Genomic DNA, 19,596 nt, shown 5'->3' with positions numbered 1-19,596 from the left:
TCACACTTATTCCTACCACGCGAGTGAGACCACAGCCGTTTCCTGACTTGCTTCCTCCTCGCTCACCGTCCTCTGCTCTTGCCGCATCCTGCACACCTGCGCTTTTCGGTTAGCCCTGCCCTGGCTTTCTGTTTGTCTTTTTTCTTTTTGCTTTTTCTTTGGCTCCCGTGAGCAGCACGGGCATCTTAGTTCCCCAAGAAAGTGTTAGTCACTCAGTTGTGTCCAATTCTTTGCCACCTCCTGAACTGTAGCCCGCCAGGCTCCTCTGTCCATGGAATTCTCCAGGCAAGAATACTAGAGTGGGTTGCCATGCCCTTCTTCAGGGGATCTTCCCCACCCAGGGATTGAACCCAGGTCTCTGGCATTGCAGGCAGATTCTTTACCATCTGAGCCACCAGGGAAGCCCTCCAGAGATCAAATCCATGGCCCCTGCAGTAGAAGTGCAGAGTCTTAACCACTGGGCCACCAGGGAAGTTCCTGTTTTATTTTTTATCCCAAGTGAATTTGAAGGACTGACTCTTCAGTAGGAGAATTTGCAATGCTCACTGTTGTGTTACCCTGCTTATATTCAATCTCAAGTTCAAGTTAATTTAGCCGTGTCAAGGTGTGAACAAAGGAAAACCACTCCATCCAGGTAAAACATCACACTCACACAACTACAACTTGGGCATGAAACACATTTATTGGTCAAAACTTTACAAACAACTTTTTAAAAAACATACAGCCACACGTCCAACATAGAAAATATAAAAATCTATCATCTCCTATAGGATTTAACATGTAATAAATTGTTACTCCCTAGTATTGAATGATAGAGAGGAGGCAGTCTCAGAGACATTTCTCTGGTTTTTACTTAGAGACTTAAATTATTTCTTAAGAAACACCATGAGGAAAAGTCACTGCAATGCTGGAGAAATTTTGGTAGCACTCTGTGTTTTGTAAATACCAGGCAAGTGAGACAATTGTTCGAACTCACCACATGTCTTGCGGGAACACAGGCAAATGAGGAAAGTACAGGAAAAGTCAGTAGGTAAATCTGCATCTCCCACTAAATGTCATCATGAAGACAGAAAAATGGCCAGCGAGGGACCACAGAGATAGAGCCAGAAGAAACCTTGGAGACCATTCACTCCTAACTCTATTTACATAGGAACTCAATGATCCCAAGTCACTTAGTCCATTAGTGGAAGGCCAGAGACTAAAGGGGGATTTGAACATGGAAGCCTGGAGAGTAGAAAAGAGTGGGATAGTTATTTTCTCTGATTGTATCGATATGACTGCAGCTCAGTAAATGAGGGCTTGAAATCCAGCCAGAAAGACCTGAAGCTCCAAGTTGGTCTGCAAATGGAACAAGGGAGAATCATGCAAACCCTTGGGAATACAAGGAAAGTCAGATTTATCTTTATTCTCAATAGAGCCTAAGATAATTTTTAACCAGAATTTAAGAGCTATCAAAAAAAAAGCAGCTGGATGAGGCCAGAGCCAGAATGGACACAGGGCTTGGAGCTGACCAGGGAGACAGAAGCCCTGTTTGCACCTCTGAGTAATGAGCTTGCTTTGGCCACATTAACAATCACAACGCGGCTGAGAGGGAAGATCTTTGCAGGGTCTGTCACTCACTCTGGGCCTGAGACACCTTGCCCCATCCTGCAGCTCTGATACAGGAGGCTCCAGAGCCCAAGCTCGCTGTTGGAAACTTGGACTTTGCCCAGAGGCATCACCAAAATAGCTCTTGCAAAAGGGAAAAATCAACAATGCGGTGTACTGGCCTCAAGAAAGAAAAATGTTCTCCATCCCAATAAGACCGAGCTTGCTCCCGAGTTGTTAATCCCTTGCCTTAAGTGTATTTTTAATCCTACTCTACTTTTTTGGACACTTTTGCTTTATAGGAGGATTCTTGGGTTTACCAATCAACAGTCACGGGACGGTGGTACCTCCTATTCAACCTAGAACATGGAGTCAGTTCCAGTCTGTATTCAGCCTCACTGGGGTTCAACTGCTCCATCTGCAGCAGAAGAAACTAACACTCTGCAGTCCCTTCTGGCTCTAATACTTGGCTCCCATGGCAGCATCCATCAGACTTCCAGGTCAGTGCCTCAATCATTCATGCAGAAACAGCAGTAGTCTGCTCTCTTGGGGCCAGGATCAAAACATACACAACACAGAGATTCCACCACCTAGGAAATCCTCACCCAAGAAAACCTATCTGTGGATTGAGATAACCTTCTTTTTCTCATATAATACATTAAGGCACTCAGCTGATGACATTTGGGAAAGATTAATTAAAATAACAAAAATACAAGTCATGAGAAAAATCCCTTTGTTTTAAATATAAAGAATTGCTTCTGCGTTTGCCATCCCAGAGAAACAGGAGCAACTACTTGGTTATATTGACATTTGCCTTGTTTTCCTCCTTTAAAAAGATATACAAAGCCTACTAGAAGGAACTCTCCTTAGCCGCACAAATAGACATTTTATCATTTAATTAAAAAAACAAACAAACATGAGAACTAGCAACCTTGGGCTATTGGGGAAAAAACTGACAGATCCCATTAACACTGTCTCTTGTTTCAGAGGAAAAGAAGACAGATAATCTGCCCCACACGTGTTTTCTGATTTATCACAAGTTTGGCAATCTGCACCAGTGAGGTAGTTCAGAAGAGATGCAAAGTTACAGAAGTAAGGACACTGAATCTAGACTCCACCTCCTGTGTGTCCCATGACAGAAATGGAACTTCTACTGGAAGTAGGGCTTTTACTCTTAACCCTATACACACAGTAAAGGGTCACTTATCATCAGTGATTTATAGAGACTTTGTTTTCACAGTCATGGTGAAGGGTTTGTGTAAATCATGGAGCATCCCTCGCCCTGGTTCCCCTTGAGACAGAGCAAAACAGGCTGGCTTTCATAAGCACCAAAGCTGCAGCCTTCAATGAGTGTAATAGACCTAGCTGGGTATAGACAATTTCAATATTTCTAGCTGCAGGACAAAGGAAATGACTCAGCCTGTACATGGTGTGCAAAGGAAACGGGAGAAAGAAATGTCCAGATCAAACAGCATAAATGCACATTTTCTTAAGGCAACAGGCCCTTCCGGTGTCCTGGGGTTATTTTTGTTGTTGTTTTGCTATTTAAATTTTATGGGCAATTACACATTAGATCAGCACCTCTAAAACTGAAGAGATCTCCATCAAGTCATACTAATGAATACAAAATATTGCTCACATTGTGTTGTAGCAAAAATTCCTATCAAAATATTCCCTTCCCATCTGCAGGACAATATGGGACTTAAAACTATGCTTTGAGTTTAAGAAAGGACTTCTGGCCTGGCTGAATTAAGACCTCGGAGACCCTAAGAAAGGAAGAAATAAACTCCCTAATACACACCTAAAAATAAGATTTTACGTGTGCCAAAATTAAAGAGTCCGATGTCTAGATTTTTTAAATAGCAAAATTCTAGATAAATTAAACAGAGCAGAACTCTTCCCATTTTTCAGGGCTTCTCTTTACTACAGATGGGCTTTAACTGCTCGCTAGACAATCCAGTGGAGGCTGGTGGTCAGCCTGGTTCCTCACTACTGTGAGATTAAAATTCATAACATGGTGAAATTGCAAAAGACTGTGTCATGAGATTTTCATAAACTTTTCCAAAAGAATGAAGTTCATGGGTTTTATACTTAAAAGCCTTTGGTTATTATGCTTATTTGGGCCTCACAACTTTGCTCACAAAAACTCACCCCTGACCAGCTAGAGCGTTGTTTAGTCGATAAGTCGTATCTAGCTCTTTGCAACCCCATAGACTGTAGCCTGCCAGGTCTTCTGTCAATGAGATTTCCCAGGCAAGAATATTGGAAAGGGTTGCCATTTCCTTCTCCAGGGGATCTTTCTGACCCAGGGATGGAACCTGTGTCTCCCGCTTGGCAGGCAGATTCCTTACCTGAGCCACCAGGGAGGTAGCTAGAGGGTAGTTGTGTGGTTTCACGCAAACGGTTCTCCTTTTACATTTGTTTGGTATTGAGTAATACAAAAAAGAATTTATAGTCAAATTATCTACATCTATTAAAACAGGATGAGTCCGGGGAATTCCCTGGCAGTCCAGTGGTTGAGACTCTATGCTTCTTCCACTGCCGAGGCCTGGGTTTGATCCCTGGTCAGGGGACTAAGATTCCACAAACCACGAAGTGCAGCCAAAGAAAAAGAGAGGATAAATAGTGTCCTATTTCCGGCTTTGACAAAGAAACTGATCTAATTTTAAGACCACAGGTCAGTGGACTCCTGGACAGCCCAACCATATGAAGCCAAAGGGATGCCGGCCTAAAAGTCTTCTATAGAACAATTGAGAAGGTTCCCTTTTCCCTGTATGAAATGGTCTTCTACTCAGGCCATTACCCAGAATGATTGTGTTTTGCTGTTGCTAAACCCAATCTAGGCTCTTGCCCAGGACCTGCTGTTTTAAAAATTATGGGTTTTAACACATATTAACAATAAGTTAGAACAACTCAATAAAGTTGCCCCTAAATACTGAGAGAGAAGGAGGTATAGAAAGACATGTAGCAGCAGAGATCATTTGAAAACTAGATAGTCTTCTTACTTAATAAACACTTAATACTTTTCGACTAATTCTCAGAATCTGCCTTCTGACTTGCTTCTTACAAACCAGCCCACAGTATTGTCAATTACCAGCATAGGACAATCAGACATAAATTATCTCCTTCTGAAAGTGGGTCTTTTCTTAGAATAGGTTTCATCTTCTGGTATAACTTTAAAAATTCTTCATATTATGGCAAAGTTTGTGTGTTCACCTAGAAATACATCCATTAAACAAGCATTTATTTCATGTGTACTAAGTGTCATAAGTTGACTCAGGCCCACAGGAGACATCTGTGAACAAAAAGGACAAGCTTCCCACTCTTGGACCTGATATTTTGGTTTAGGGAGAATTACCCAACCCGAGTCAACTGTGAACTGGTCACATCTCACCAGAAAAGACACTTTCTTTCAGAGCTTGTCTTACTTGAAGAGGCCATTAGGGGAGAAAATTAAAACCCCTGTATTACCATGAAAACCTCTTGGAATTTCAATATCTTGTGTGTGTGTGTTAGTCATTCAGTTGTATCTGACTCTTTGCCACCCCATGGAGTGTAGCCCACAAGGCTCCTCTGTTCATGGGATTCTCCAGGCAAGAATACTGGAGTGGGTTGCCATTCCCTTTTCCAGGGGATCTGCCTGACCCAGGGATCAAACCTAGGTTTCCAGCATTACAGGCAGATTCTTTACCATCTGAGACATTAGGGAAGCCCTTCAAAGTTTTTTTTTTTTTTTCTTCAAAGTCTTAAAAGCCATCAAAAGTTATGTTTTCCAAAAGACCTCCTTATCTGTAGCAAATGAACATATTTCTAAGCAAATGACAATGATGAATATTTCTGAGCATGATGAGAAAAGAGAAGAAACGCTCTCATCCACATGGGTTTCCATATGGTGATTCATCTTATTTCTAAAACGGCATAAGAATTCTGCAGTGTTATATAAAAACGCGTTGGTTGATATGACCTAAAGGATCAAATGATCTAAGTCTTAAAAGTAACATTATTCACTAACAAATGGTCTGTTCAAGCAGGAAAAAAAAAATTATCTCCTCCAGCTCTATACGGGAAATTATTTTACACACTTGTCTCATAAATGTCCCAGCTGTGCTGAACAACAACTGTCACACTCAGTGAAAACACCACATTAAATTATTGTGATATTCAGTAAAAGGGTCTAATTATCTTTTAAAGCTGTTATTGTTTTTAAGCACATGAATAATTCTAAACATTTTCTTAACTTGTTAAACAATTTTTACCTTCCTACTTAAAGACACTTAAAAGGCTTATCATCACCTCCAACCTTACCCTATAGTCACCCACTGGATTTTTAGTTACCACAGATAAATATCAACATCTGTCACCATACATAATATTTTACAGTTGCAAATTTGATTCCATTGTCAAAGAAAAAAATTTATTTAGAATATCTTTTCTTTCAGTGGGATGTTCTCTCGCTCTCTTGCATGACTTCTAAGACAACAGTTATCTAAAAATGAGAGTTTCATTTTCTGGAATACCATACTTCCCTTTGTGTTCTTCAAATAATTTTCTCAGCTCCTCCATGTAGGTCTGATGCAACTCCTCAATCTGCTCTGAGGTTGGGTTCAGGGTCTGACGAACAGGGATTGGGCGGCCAACTGCAAAAAACAAAGAATGCATCATTAAGTAAGAAACCAAAACCACTCCACCATGGACTACCACCTCTAATGGACAGGTCTAGAAAGATCTTCCAATCAGAAGCTGTCAGGCCTGCCAGCTCCCATCCCTTCTTCATTTCACTGGCTGCCTGCAGTGGTCACACCATCTCTTCTGGTGACAAATGAAGAGCCTTCCTTCTCTGCACATGCTGGATTGTCAGGGCACTGGTGGTTTTGACTTGGAGTCAAATGAATGACTGTGCTGCTGCAGCTGTGGAGTACAAGCACATGGCTGTGTGTGCACGTCACCAGCTCGCTCCCTCTGGTACAGCTGACAGCCAGACCACAGTGCTCTATTATCACTGCCCGGGGAAGTCTTGACTCATGAGCCATCAACCCTCTAATCTGGCTCTTTGTAATGTCATCCTAAAAAATGAAAAGAATATACATCTTCACTGCCACGAATCTGGACTAGAAAACATACCTAATCACAAGGGTTCCACTATGTGTGACAGCAGAAAACAAAACCAACCAAAAAACTTCATAGAGAAAATTATTAAATAAATCACAGACCATTCATTCAATGGAATTCCAGGCAGCAATTTTTTTTGAAAGCTGAAATAATATTTTTGAAACTATGTATGGTGACAGATACTAAATAGACTTACTGCGGTGATCCTTTTACAATATACACAAATATCAAACTAACACTTGAAACTAATCTGTTATATGTAATTATATATCTCAATGTAAAAAAATGAAATATATATGTGTGTTCACACACATATGCAAAAGTCTAAAATGCAGTAGGAAGGGGAAAGTTGCAAAATAATACAGCATAATCCTATTTATTGAAAATGTTCTATATCTAGGTGCATTATAAGCATTTAGTTTACTAAGAAAGTCAGCCAAGAGACACTGCTAGCCCTTACATGGAGGGAAGAAGGGAGAGCTGGGGGACTTATATTTTATCTGTATTGTGTCAATTTTCTACAATGAGAAGGCACTAGTATTACCTGTATAATTAAAAAACGGATTAATTTTTTTAAACCTAGCATTTATATAATAAATAACTTTTACCTCACTTGTCTCAGATTAAAGATTAGATACACGTGGCTCTGCCACCTGCTCTTCAGTCCTCTCTGCTGTGCATTGCGCCCTCTGCTGGCCTGATGCTGCTACTAATGCCAAGAGCTGCAAATGTACAGGATGCTGCTGCTGCTGCTGCTGCTGCTGCTAAGTCGCTTCAGTCGTGTCCGACTCTGTGCGACCCCATAGACGGCAGCCCACCAGGCTCCCCCGTCCCTGGGATTCTCCAGGCAAGAACACTGAGTGGGTTGCCATTTCCTTCTCGAATGCGTGAAAGTAAAAAGTTTAAGTGAAGTCACTCAGTCGTTTCCGACCTTCAGTGACCCCATGGACTGCAGCCCATCAGGCTCCTCCGTCCATGGGATTTTCCAGGCAAGAGTACTGGAGTGGGGTGCCATTGCCTTCTCCAATGTACAGGATGGTCAACGTCAAAGGCTGAGCAGAAAACTGCTTATTACTTTTAGTCAGCTTCGGCATGAGGTCAAGTGGGGCTGTAGTAACAGAATGGCACTCGCAGGGCTTCCTTTGCCTACGTGGAGTCTCCTCATGCTACCTCCAAGGCTCAATCCATGTCAGTAACAAAGCATGATTAGTTAAAAAGAAACCAGAGAAAGAAGAAGTGATAAATAACAGTGAAAGAAGTGTGATAATAGTATGGGAGGTTAGGGAGTACAAGAAAGGGAATGATACAGACACAAACACACACATAGGTATCATAATGCATCATGTATTAAGATCTATATTTATATACAAGGTTATATATAATTTATCCATCCTGTGTGTGTGTGTGTGTATATACATATATATATATCCTCACAGCAACATTAGTATTCCCAAATTCCTATATTTTTAGCTAGATATAGCCTCAAGAAGCTCATATAGAGTTTTCCTCGAAAGCGTGGATATCAAACATATATAGTAGGCAGCAGTCCTTTGTGATTCAACGTAACAGCATCACTGTCGGTTGTGGTTGCCTTTTTTCCCCCCAACATGGTTTGTGAGATCTTAGCTCCCCAACCAGGAACTGAACCCAGGTCCAGGGCAGTGAAAGCACCAAGTCCTAACCAGTGGGCCACCAGGGAACTCCCATGTCAGCTGTGGGTGAAATACAGACTAGGAGAGGCTGAAAACTGATGGAAACAGGAGCTGGTATTGCACAAGAGGCACCAGGCTAGATCACATCCAGGGCTAACTCCCCAGCAGGTACACCCAGCTAGCAAGTAACTTCCTCTCTGACCTTAATTTTCACATGTATAGGATAAAAGTCATATAGTCAAAGCTATGGTTTTTCCAGCAGTCATGTATGGATGTGAGAGTTGAACCATAAAGGCTGAATGCCAAAGAATTGATGCTTTCGAACTGTGGTGCTGGAAGACTCTTGAGAGTCCCTTGGATAGCAAAGAGATCAAACCAGTCAATCCTAAAGGAAATCAACCCTGAATATTCATTGGAAGGACTGATGCTGGAGCTGAAGCTCCAGTACTTTGGCCACTTGATGTGAAGAATCAACTCATTGGAAAAGACCCTGATGCTGGGAAAGATTGAGGGCAGGAGGAGAAGGGAGGGACAGAGGATGAGATGGTTGTATGGCATCACCGACTCAGTGGACATAAGTTTGAGCAAGCTCCAGGAGATAGTGAAGGACAGGGAAAACTGCCATGCCGCAGTCCATGGAGTTGCAGAGTCAGACATGACTTGGTGACTGAACAACAATAGGATAAAAGAATAGGTGATCTTGAGGCTTCCTTCTAGCTCTAAGGCTTCCTTCATGGCTCAGACAGTAAACAATCTGCCTGCAGTGCAGGAGGTCCAGGTTCAATCCCTGGGTCAGGAAGATCACCTGGCGAAGGGAATGGCTATCCACTCCAATATTCTTGCCTGGAGAATCCCATGGACAGAGAAGCCTGGCAGGTTATAGTCCGTAAGAAGGCAAAGAGTCGGACATGACTGGACGACTAAGCACACACACATTTCTAGCTCTAATCTTTATTGTTGTTTGATCCCCACCCACCCAAAAAAAAACTGAGAAGTTTATAGGCATAGTGAGAGATCTACCTGTAAATCTACTAGCAAATTTGTGGCTTCATAGAAATGGTTTGTTTTCTTGTGAAATTATCATGGAGAGAGATTAAATGCAACTGTTCTGGGTGGGAGGGGGGATTTATAGTGATACAGGGTCTATGTGGTCTAAGAAGATGAAGTCTTTTATTTTGCTCCTAGATTACTCAGATTGTTGTTGTTCAGTATCTAAGTTGTGTCAGACCCTTTTTGTGATTCCATGGGCTGTAGCCTACCAGGCTCCTCTGTCTATGGGATTTCCCAAGCAAAAATACTGGAGTGGGTTGCCATTTCCTTCTCCAGGCGATCTTCCTAACCCAGGGATCAAACCCACGTTTCTTGCATTGGCAGGCAGATTCTTTACCACTGAGCCACCTCAGAAGCACTTACTTCAATTAGGACTTGTGAATTCTGAATTATTGAATCCTATTTCCTAAAAGCTAGCCTATAGTTCATTTCAATCCTGTTCTTTTCCTACTAATAGTTTTATTATATTTCAAAGAGCTCAAACATGCCCACATACATTGAATTTATCATCATAAGACTTTTCCCTTTAAACTCTGATTGTGTTTTTCTTATTTAACCTGTAGAGAAAATGAGATGCTGAACATTTCCAAACTTCATATACACATACAGAAAAACAAACAGAAACAGACATACACAGAAGCCAAAGGGAATTAAGATTTAAACCCAACACTTTTGCCCCTCATTACTAAACTAGCCCAAAATTGGATTGGAGAGTAAGAAACCTTTCTAATTACTTTTTAGGGATAAAAACAGAGGTAACAAAAGAAAAACTTGCAAATCTGAGAAGCACCTTTGGAGCCCTAGAAGATCATAATTCCCACTTTCCAGAAAAAGGAGATTTTTACTACTAAGGAGAAGAAAGCTGTTTCAACATGAGACTGGGTTAGTTGCACACTGCTGCATGACTCCCTGTTTATAACACAAAGGAAAAACCAGTTGCATCAGTTTATTTATAGAGATGCAGTTTTGATTTCTGGGTCAGAAAGATTCCCTGGAGGAGGAAATGGCAACCCACTCTAGTATTCTTGCTGGAAAATTTCATGGACAGAGGAGCCTGGTGGGCTACAATCCATGGGGTTGCAAAGAGTCAGACATGACTGAATGATTGAGCACAACAACAACAATCCCCACTTTATAATTAAAATTTAAATTAGGTTCCTCTTTCTTTCTTTCTATTGGGTTGGCCAAAAAGTTTGTTCAGATTTTTCAGTACGATGTTATGGAAAACCTTAAAGAACTTTTTGGCTAACCCCAATATTTCAGAAAAATCCCTTAGCTGTTTTATCCCTCACAGTAGAATAACTAATTGAAACAAAATGGACTACTTTTGTCCTCAAGTGGGATCCAAACCAGTTTTATTCAAATAAGGTACATTCCCTTCCCTAACTTTTTTTATAAAAAAAATTCAAACCTATAGAAAAAATAATATAATAAGCACTTGCACGCACTTCCTCTAGACTCACCAATTTCAAACATTTTGCACACACACATACACAGTATGTATATAGATATACACATGTATTATTATTTTTGTTTTTGTAGAACCATTTGAGAATAAGTCATAGACATCATTGATTTGATCATGCTCATGCCATAAAGACAAAGAAAATTTAAAAAACAAATCCAGTTTAAAGTAGACTAATGAAATGTGAAAATTAAATGCAATGTATGATCCTGCTTTGGGAAAAAATATTGCCCTTCACCAAAACCCACAACTAAAAAGAAAGTGACTGTAGCAACTGATGAAATTTGAATATGGAGTGTACACAGTTAATAGCATTTAATTGACGTTAAATTCCTGTATCCTACTGATACTATGAAAGAGAATAATCTTGTTCTTAAGAGAGATACATAAAAGTAATGAGGAACAAATGGTCATGTTGTCTGCTGTTGCTGCTGCTGCTGCCGCCAAGTCGCTTCAGTCGTGTCTGACTCTATGTGACCCCATAGACAGCAGCCCATCAGAATCCCCCATCCCTGGGATTCTCCAGGTAAGAACACTGGAGTGGGTTGCCATTTCCTCCTCCAATGCATGAAAGTGAAAAGTGAAAGTGAAGTCCCTCAGTCGTGTCCGATTCTTAGCGACCCCATGGACTTCAGCCTACCAGGCTCCTGCATCCATGGGATTTTCCAGGCAGGCGTACTGGGGTGGGGTGCCATTGCCTTCTCCTGTTGTCTGCATTTACTTAAATAGTTCAGTGATAACAATAGTATAAAGTGTATTTGTGATATTATTAGAGAGAGAAAAAAAATTGTAGCAAAAATGTTAACACACTGTGAGTCTAGGAGAAAGGAACATAGGAGTTCATTTTACTACTCATGAGACTTTTCTGAGCATTTGAAATTTTTCAACATGAAATTTTAAAACTTAAAACCAACACCTACTACAACACATGAAATTTCCTCTTTTAAATATCAAGTTTCTCTTGTATTTTACTTTCTTGCCCAAACAACTTTCCATCACATTACTGGTACTGGCTCTACAACTTGAACTTATTAGTAAATTGAGGGACTTTCCTGGTGGTCCAGTGGTTAAGACTTCTCCTTCCAGTGCAGGGGTGAGAATTTGATCTCTGGTCGGAGAAGGCAATGGCACCCCACTCCAGTACTCTTGCCTGGACAATCCCATGGATGGAAGAGCCCAGTAGGCTGCAGTCCATGGGGTCGCTAAAAGTCGGACACGACTGAGCGACTTCACTTTCACTTTTCACTTTCATGCATTGGAGGAGGAAATGGCAACCCACTCCAGTGTTCTTGCCTGGGGAATCCCAGGGAAGGGGCAGCCTTATGGGCTGCCGTCTATGGGGTCGCACAGAGTTGGACACGACTGACTCGACTTAGCAGTAGCAGCAGCAGGAAGCTAAGATCCCACAAGCCTCATGACCAAAAATCAAAAACATAAAAACAGAAGCAATATTTTAACAAAGTCAATAAAGACTTTCAAAATGACACACATCAAAAAAATCTTAAAAAAATACCATGCGTGTGTGTTTGCTCAGTCATGTCCGACTCTTTGTGGACTGTAGCCCACCAGGCTCCTCTCTTTATGGGATTTCCCAAGCAAGAATACTGGAGTGGGTTGCCGTTTCCTTCTCCAGGGGATCTTCCTGACCCAGAAATCGACCTCACATCTCCTGTATTAGCTGGCTGGTTCTTTACCAGCGAGCCACCTGGGAAGTTTATTTAAAATTTTTATTACTACGTACTTGTTCGATTTTTGAAAACTTGAGAATTACAACCAGACAGGCCTAACTAAAGACTAATTTGTTGATTCACAAATGTGTCTTGAGCTCCTACCCTGAGAGCACCGGGACACAGCAGAGAACAAAGAGTAAAATCCTTGTCACCTGGAGCTCTGTGAGGCAGAAACAAAAAGCAACATTCTTGCAAGGAACTGGGACTTTTTACAGCTGTTCTTGAAGCCTAAACTCACTTCCTTTTTCTCTCCCAGTTGTCATGATAGATGGGACATTGAAATCAGCTTCTCTCTACTACTGTGTAATAAAATACAACATATGTGAACAGTTTATTCTACTTTGATAAACTGATAATAACTCATAAAATATGTAAATGACATACTACTTCTGACACATGTAGAGAAAATACATGGCAGTTTCTTTATAAATTATGTCCAATGAGAATGACCCTGAAAAATCATATCATATCATTTCCCTCATATGCCCCCAAAATACCAATGACCATACTTTGCACATAAGGGATCAAAACTGACTAATATTATGACAAAAAAATGGAACCACTTATCTTGAAAAATGTAACTGCAAGCTTATCTCAGTATTCCTATTACACTGATTAATCAACTGAACTGAACTGAATATTCCATTTGAGTTAAAAGCAGCATTTTAAAAAATGTCATGTGACTGCAAGAGAAATGCGAAGCTATTACCACTGACAGCAGTGAACTCCCATTCCAAGGGAGCAGATCTAAAGAAATGTCTGAATTTCATTTAATGGGCCATTCGTGGTGAAATTATTACTTCCACTTCATATGTGTATATAGTCTGGCTAATCTTGCTATTAGCAATCGACTCACCACTTTCTCCTTTTCCACCCTCCAAACCCCTTTTCAACCTCAGGAGCAATTATTTTCTTCCTCTGTTCTTCTATTAACATGGTTGTTACCCTCCTCCCCCATCTCAATGCCCCCCAAACCCAAACATGCCATTTTTAAAAGGAAAATCAGTCTGCGAGTGACTGCTCAGTTGATTTAGTCATGTCTGAGTTGGTGATGGACAGGGAGGCCTGGAATGCTGCGGTTCATGGGGTCGCAAAGACTCAGACACGACTGAGTGACTGAACTGAACTGACCCTTTGCGTCTCTCTAGACTGTAGCCTGCCAGGCTCCTCTGAGATTCTCCAGGCAAGAATACTGGAATGGGTTGCCATGCACTCCTCCAGGAGATCTTCCCAACTGAGGGATTGAACTCACATCTCCTACGTTGCAGGCAGATTCTTCACCCACTCAGCCACCTGGGAAGCCCTATATTAGAATACATATAAATATACCTAGTTGGGAACAAAATGCTTTGTGGTAGAAACTGATGCCTATGAACTAAACCTGATGAAGACATCTATTATACACAAATTTTCACAAGGGATTCTGATGTAATGTATTCAAAGACTTGCTATGTTATCATCTTCTAGTATAGAGAAATAGATTCATCATAGAGTATTAGGAATGCCACTTCTAAAATTGGATTGTATTTGGAGTGCAATAACAATATTTTTAAAAATAGTGGGTTCCCATTCAAACGGAAAATATAGTCATTTCATAAATAAAAGGCATACTGTAAAAGAAGGTCAAATAACATCTATACGACTATTATTTTAGGAAGGGCTTACTCAAAGCTACTTCAGTAACAATAAACATTGCTCAAAGTAAGATAATCCTTTTGCTCAGTTTAACAAGCCTCCAGTATTTGATGTACATACCAACAGTGTGAATGGGCTTCCTATAGGGGATTAGGCCAAAATTGTATTGAAAAATTCCTCTGGCGTGGAACAGTGGCAAAGCAAATCCCATGATCTTCTGTAGTTTCTCCTGCACATTTCGAAGCCATGATCCTTCGGGATTGCTAACTTGTTTAAATAGTTCATTTTCACCAAAAGAAAACACTGGCACCAAATAAGCACTGGAAATAACAAGGAGGAAGAGTAAGCATTTTCAATGAAAAGGATTTAAATATTTCATTTAGCTCAGCTGACCTGCAACAGATTCCTCACAATTGTTTAATGTCCCCAAGCCTCCTTGGAGTGCTAAGTTTATGTTCCATGTATTGAAACTGAATTCCTGAAGTCCTTTGCGGAGGTACCTCAGCAGTCTTAGTGATTTGTGGAATTTTATTCTATAGAAAATCAAGGTTCCAGAGGTTTCTTTTTCATTTATGGTTTTGGCCATGGCTCATTTGTTCATTTGGTTGGAAATCTATACTGTGCCTATGAAATTTTGTATTTTGCTTGTTTTGTTCTTATAGACAAGTTGAATGGCTGGATGCCATGACACTGAGTTATCTTAGAGGGAAGGTTGTCTTCTATTTCCCATAAACATTCACATCTGGATTCATTGTAAGGTCAGTGATGAGGTCTGTCTTTAAGGGCCAGAAAAATTACTTCTTTGAATTCACTTAATAATGGGTTAGCTTCCCTGACCCAGTTGCCTGAAATGAAAAGCCACTTACCCATGGGTCAAAGCAATTTTCACGAATCCCTTCCGCTGGCGGATGAACAGAGTGAACTTTCCAGGATGGGCATCCAGTGATTCCTCTGCACCCCCGAGCACAATGACTGAGATGTTTCCACCTCCCTCTTTGCTTAACACGTGGCACACACTTTTCTTGGAAACTGAGACTGGCCCTTAGTGAATAAAACAAAAGGCGTTAACTAATTGCCCTTTAACATTCTTATCTTAAGAATCTATAGCAACAGTTCCCATCCTTTTTGGCATCAGGGACTGGTTTCATCGAAGGCAATTTTTCCATGGGCCAGGGGGATGGGGGGTGATTTGGGGATGATTCAAGTGCATTCAGATGGGTTCCAAATAGGAAAAGGAGTACATCAAGGCTGCATATTGTCACCCTGCTTATTTAACTTCTATGCAGAGTACATCATGAGAAACGCTGGGCTGGAGGAAGCACAAGCTGGAATCAAGATTGCCGGGAGGAATATCAATAACTTCAGATATGCAGATGACACCACCCTTATGGCAGAAAGTGAAGAGGAACTAAAAAGCCTCTTGATGAAGGTGAAAGAGGAGAGTGAAAAAGTTGGCTTAAAACTCAACATTCAGAAAACTAAGATCATGGCATCTGGTCCCATCACTTCATGGCAAATAGATGGGGAAACAGTCGAAACAGTGTCAAACTTTATTTTTTTGGGTTCCAAAATCACTGCAGATGGTGACTGCAGCCATGAAATTAAAAGACGCTTACTCCTTGGAAGGAAAAGTCATGACCAACCTAGACAGCATATTGAAAAGCAGAGACATTACTTTGCCAACAAAGGTCCGTCTAGTCAAGGCTATGGTTTTTCCAGTAGTCATGTATGGATGTGAGAGTTGGACTGTGAAGAAAGCTGAGTGCCGAAGAATTGATGCTTTTGAACTGTGGTGTTGGAGAAGACTCTTGCAAGTCCCTTGGACTGCAAGGAGATCCAACCAGTCCATCTGAAAGGAGATCCCTGAGTGTTCACTGGAAGGACTGATGTTGAAGCTGAAACTGCAATACTTTGGCCACCTGATGCGAAGAGTTGATTCATTTGAAAAGACCCTGATGCTGGGAAAAATTGAGGGCAGGAGGAGAAGGGGACAACAGAGGATGAGATGGTTGGATGGCATCACCGGCTCAATGGACATGGGTTTGGATGGACTCTGGGAGTTGGTGATGGACAGGGAGGCCTGGCGTGCTTCGGTTCATGGGGTTGCAAAGAGTCGGACAAAACTGAGCAACTGAACTGAACTGAACATTTATTGTGCACTTTATTTCTAGTATTTTTACATCTGCTCCATTTCAGATCATCAGGCATTAGAACCCAGAAGTTGGGGACCCCTGATTTATGGCACTAGCAAATATTAAACAAAATTTCCTACACTGCTTATATTTGGAGCACTGTGTGGGTTTATAATTTTTCCATAGACAAATCTTTGGTAATATATTCCATCAATAAGATCTAACATTTTGGCAGGTGATGGGTTAGGTCTTTAAAATGTCACTTGATTATTTCTAGGTCTACCAGTTGTTTGAGTAAGTTGTGTACTGCTGAATTCTACAGACTGCATTCATATTGCATTTTAAGTAAAAGGTGTCTCCTGAAGTTGTTCAGTGCACAACCTGCACAGCTGTATGTGGTAGTCTTGATCATTTCCCTGGCAGATCCTTGCTCAGAACCAAACAATATACCCTCCAAGAGGTTGCACTGATCTTCCGTACACCAATGATTTGTTTTCAGGTATTCTATATGGATTTTTATTTCTCAAGCATGGATTTATAATGTAAATGGTTTCAAAAAAATTCAGACATCTGACAAATAACCTATATCAATTGCTAAATCTGTGCATGGTTCCAAAATGTCTAGTTTGACTTTGGTAAATTGTTTAAGACATAAGGTATATAACTGTTCACTCTTTATATGAGGCTTTCCCATGTAAAAATAAGTTTAAAGACTCCTTTTCAGATTTTAAAAGCACAATGTACTCTTGGAAGAAAATACTATGAACTCTTGAAGAAAAAGAATAAAGATGAAAACACAAACAACTCGTGACCCATAATTCAGAGATAATCCCTTCTTAATGTCTTATTGTTTCCTTCAATTCTTGATTTTATCCTTTTTTTTTTTGTCATAAAAGAATGCACTAGCTTTATCAAGACATAGCACTTCATCTCTTAAAAGAAATTACATGCTCATTTTACTGTGCATTTCTATTGCTGGGGGAATATAAAATAAGGACCGGATTCTGAAAAACCAGCTACTCTCTGCAGAGAAGAGGTAGAGGAGAGTGGGTTAGAGGGTAGAGAACCTGGGCAAAGAGGGGTGTGAACTCTTGTTGAGTTCAGGGCATGGCCATTCTGCTCTGTGTGCCCTGAATGGGTGCAGAGGCATCACCTCCACTGGAAAAGAGAGCCCCTTGGATTTTCAGACACCTGGCAGTCCTCTCTTGCCTCTGTCCACTTCTCAGTTTCCTCCTGAGTCTTCCCTTCTTCAGATCATGCTTAAAAGTTGGTATTTCTCAGGGCTGTTAGGGACTAAAGGTTTATATTCTTCCAAAATTCATATGTTGAAACTCTAATCCCTAATAGGATGGTATTAAGAGGTGGGGCCTTTGGGAGATAATTAGTGCACATGAGTGGAGGCCTCCTGAATGGGATTAATTTTTTTTAATATTTATTTATATGTTCTAATTAATTAATGTGGCTGCTCGGGGTCTTAGTCGCAGCACTCAGATCTTCAGTTGTGGTATGAGAACTCTTAGATGCAGCATGCAGGATCTTGTTCCCTGACCAGGGATCGAACCCAGCCCCCTGCATTGGGAGCATGGAGTCTTAGCCACTGGACCACCAGAGAAGTCCCAGGATGAATGTTCTGACAGGAAGAGGACAAACCTAGTTTGTTCTCTCTTTCCACCACGTGAAGATACAACAAGATGGCCATCTGCAAACCAGCACGTGAGCCATCACCAGACATCAGATCGTCCCAGCCTTCAGACTTCGAGAAATAAATTTCTAGTGTTCAAGCTATCCAGTCTACGGTGTTCTCTTATAGCGGCTGATGTCTTTAACCTCATCTCTCCACAAGGATTCAACCACCACTCACGTGTGCTGAGTTAGCCCAAACCCATCTCCAGGGAGTTTTACTCCGGAGGCTCCAGGCCTACACCTGCTGTTGCTCAAAGGACATCTCTACGTCAACAGCTTAGAGACACCTCAAACTCCATGCTTCCCAACCCAGTGCATGAAATTTTTCCACAAAGTTGTTTTTCTCCCAATATTATTTATCAAAGCGATTGGGACTATCATCTATCCAGTCCCCCAAGTCAGAATGTAGGTTCCTTCCATATACAGTCCCCTCTTTTCAGCCACCATGATCATTCATCACTCACTCGCTCATTCATTCATTCAAAAACACTTACTGCTACAGGTTAGACACTGTGCTACATGCTGATAAGACAGTGAAATACAATTGCTGCCCTCATGGGCTGAATCAGTCACTAAATATTGTTGCACTGTGTATGTGCCCAGTCATGTCCAACTCTTTGCAATCCCTTGGACTGTAGCCCACCAGGCTCCTCCAGGCGAGAATCCTGGAGTGGGGTGCCATTTCCTCCTCCAGGGTATCTTCTCGAGCTAGAGATTGAACCTGCATCTCTTGAGTCTCCTGCATCAGCAGGTGAATTCTCTACCACTGAGCCACCTGGGAACCCCAAGTTTTGTAGACTCTATCAACTATTTTTCATATCGATTCCTTGTTCTCTAGTTCCACTACCACAGCCACTGTGCCAGTTTAGCCCTTATCACATGTCCCTTGATGACTGAAATAGGCCTTTTCATGTTCATAGTCTCCAGGCTCATCTCTACCTTATTTCCAAGCTGCTGCCTGCATGACTTACTGTGCAAAATCCTATCAGGTCCCTACTTTGCTGAAAATCCCTCACCTCATGGCTAACCTACAAGAAAAAAAATCTAAAGTGTATATATTATAGATAAAGCTGCTATGATCTGATCTCAACTGCCTGCTCAGCCTTAATGAGTAGACATAAAGAAACATGAACCACATCGTGTACTCTAGCCAACATCTGCTGAGTACAGATTTACCAAAATGCACCAAGAGGAATAGCATGGACATGGAACTTGCAAAGACTTATAGCCACAGAAATCTTGGTAAGAGTGAAATACCATCAGCAGAGGATTTCTGAAACGCAATGGGTTACTTAGGGCTTCCTAAGGTAGAGAACCTCAGTGGTAAAGAATCCACCTGCCAATGCTGGAGACATGGGTTCAATCCCTGGGTTGGGAAGATCCCCTGGAGAAGGAAATGGCAACCCACTCCAGTATTCTTGCCTGGAGAGTCCCATGGACAGAGGAGCCTAGCATGCTGCAGTCTATAGGGTCGCAAAGAGTTGAACACAACTTAGCGACCAAACAACAACAATGGGTTCCTTACTAAGTGAGGTCTTGGGCACATGGCTGTC

At 41.3% G+C, this 19,596-nt stretch overlaps 1 protein-coding gene across 3 annotated transcripts in view; it reads right to left on the bottom strand.

Moving 5' to 3' along the window:
* Nucleotides 1-663: 663 nt before the first annotated feature.
* MOGAT1 (monoacylglycerol O-acyltransferase 1) overlaps nucleotides 664-19,596 on the bottom strand; it is a 34,556-nt gene continuing 15,623 nt past the window's right edge. For all 3 annotated transcript variants that reach the window (XM_019977614.2, XM_019977604.2, XM_070773052.1), the window contains 3 exons: nucleotides 15,095-15,269; nucleotides 14,349-14,548; nucleotides 664-6,224 (listed from right to left, as the gene is read on the bottom strand). In XM_019977614.2, the coding sequence (XP_019833173.1) occupies nucleotides 6,070-6,224; nucleotides 14,349-14,548; nucleotides 15,095-15,269 (530 nt within the window). In that variant the 3' untranslated portion in view covers nucleotides 664-6,069. The remainder of the gene's footprint in view (nucleotides 6,225-14,348; nucleotides 14,549-15,094; nucleotides 15,270-19,596) is intronic.

The sequence above is a fragment of the Bos indicus genome, chromosome 2 (genome assembly GCF_029378745.1).
Source record: "Bos indicus isolate NIAB-ARS_2022 breed Sahiwal x Tharparkar chromosome 2, NIAB-ARS_B.indTharparkar_mat_pri_1.0, whole genome shotgun sequence".
NCBI classification, from domain to species: Eukaryota; Metazoa; Chordata; class Mammalia; order Artiodactyla; family Bovidae; genus Bos; species Bos indicus.
This window is presented reverse-complemented; position numbering and strand designations above follow the sequence as displayed.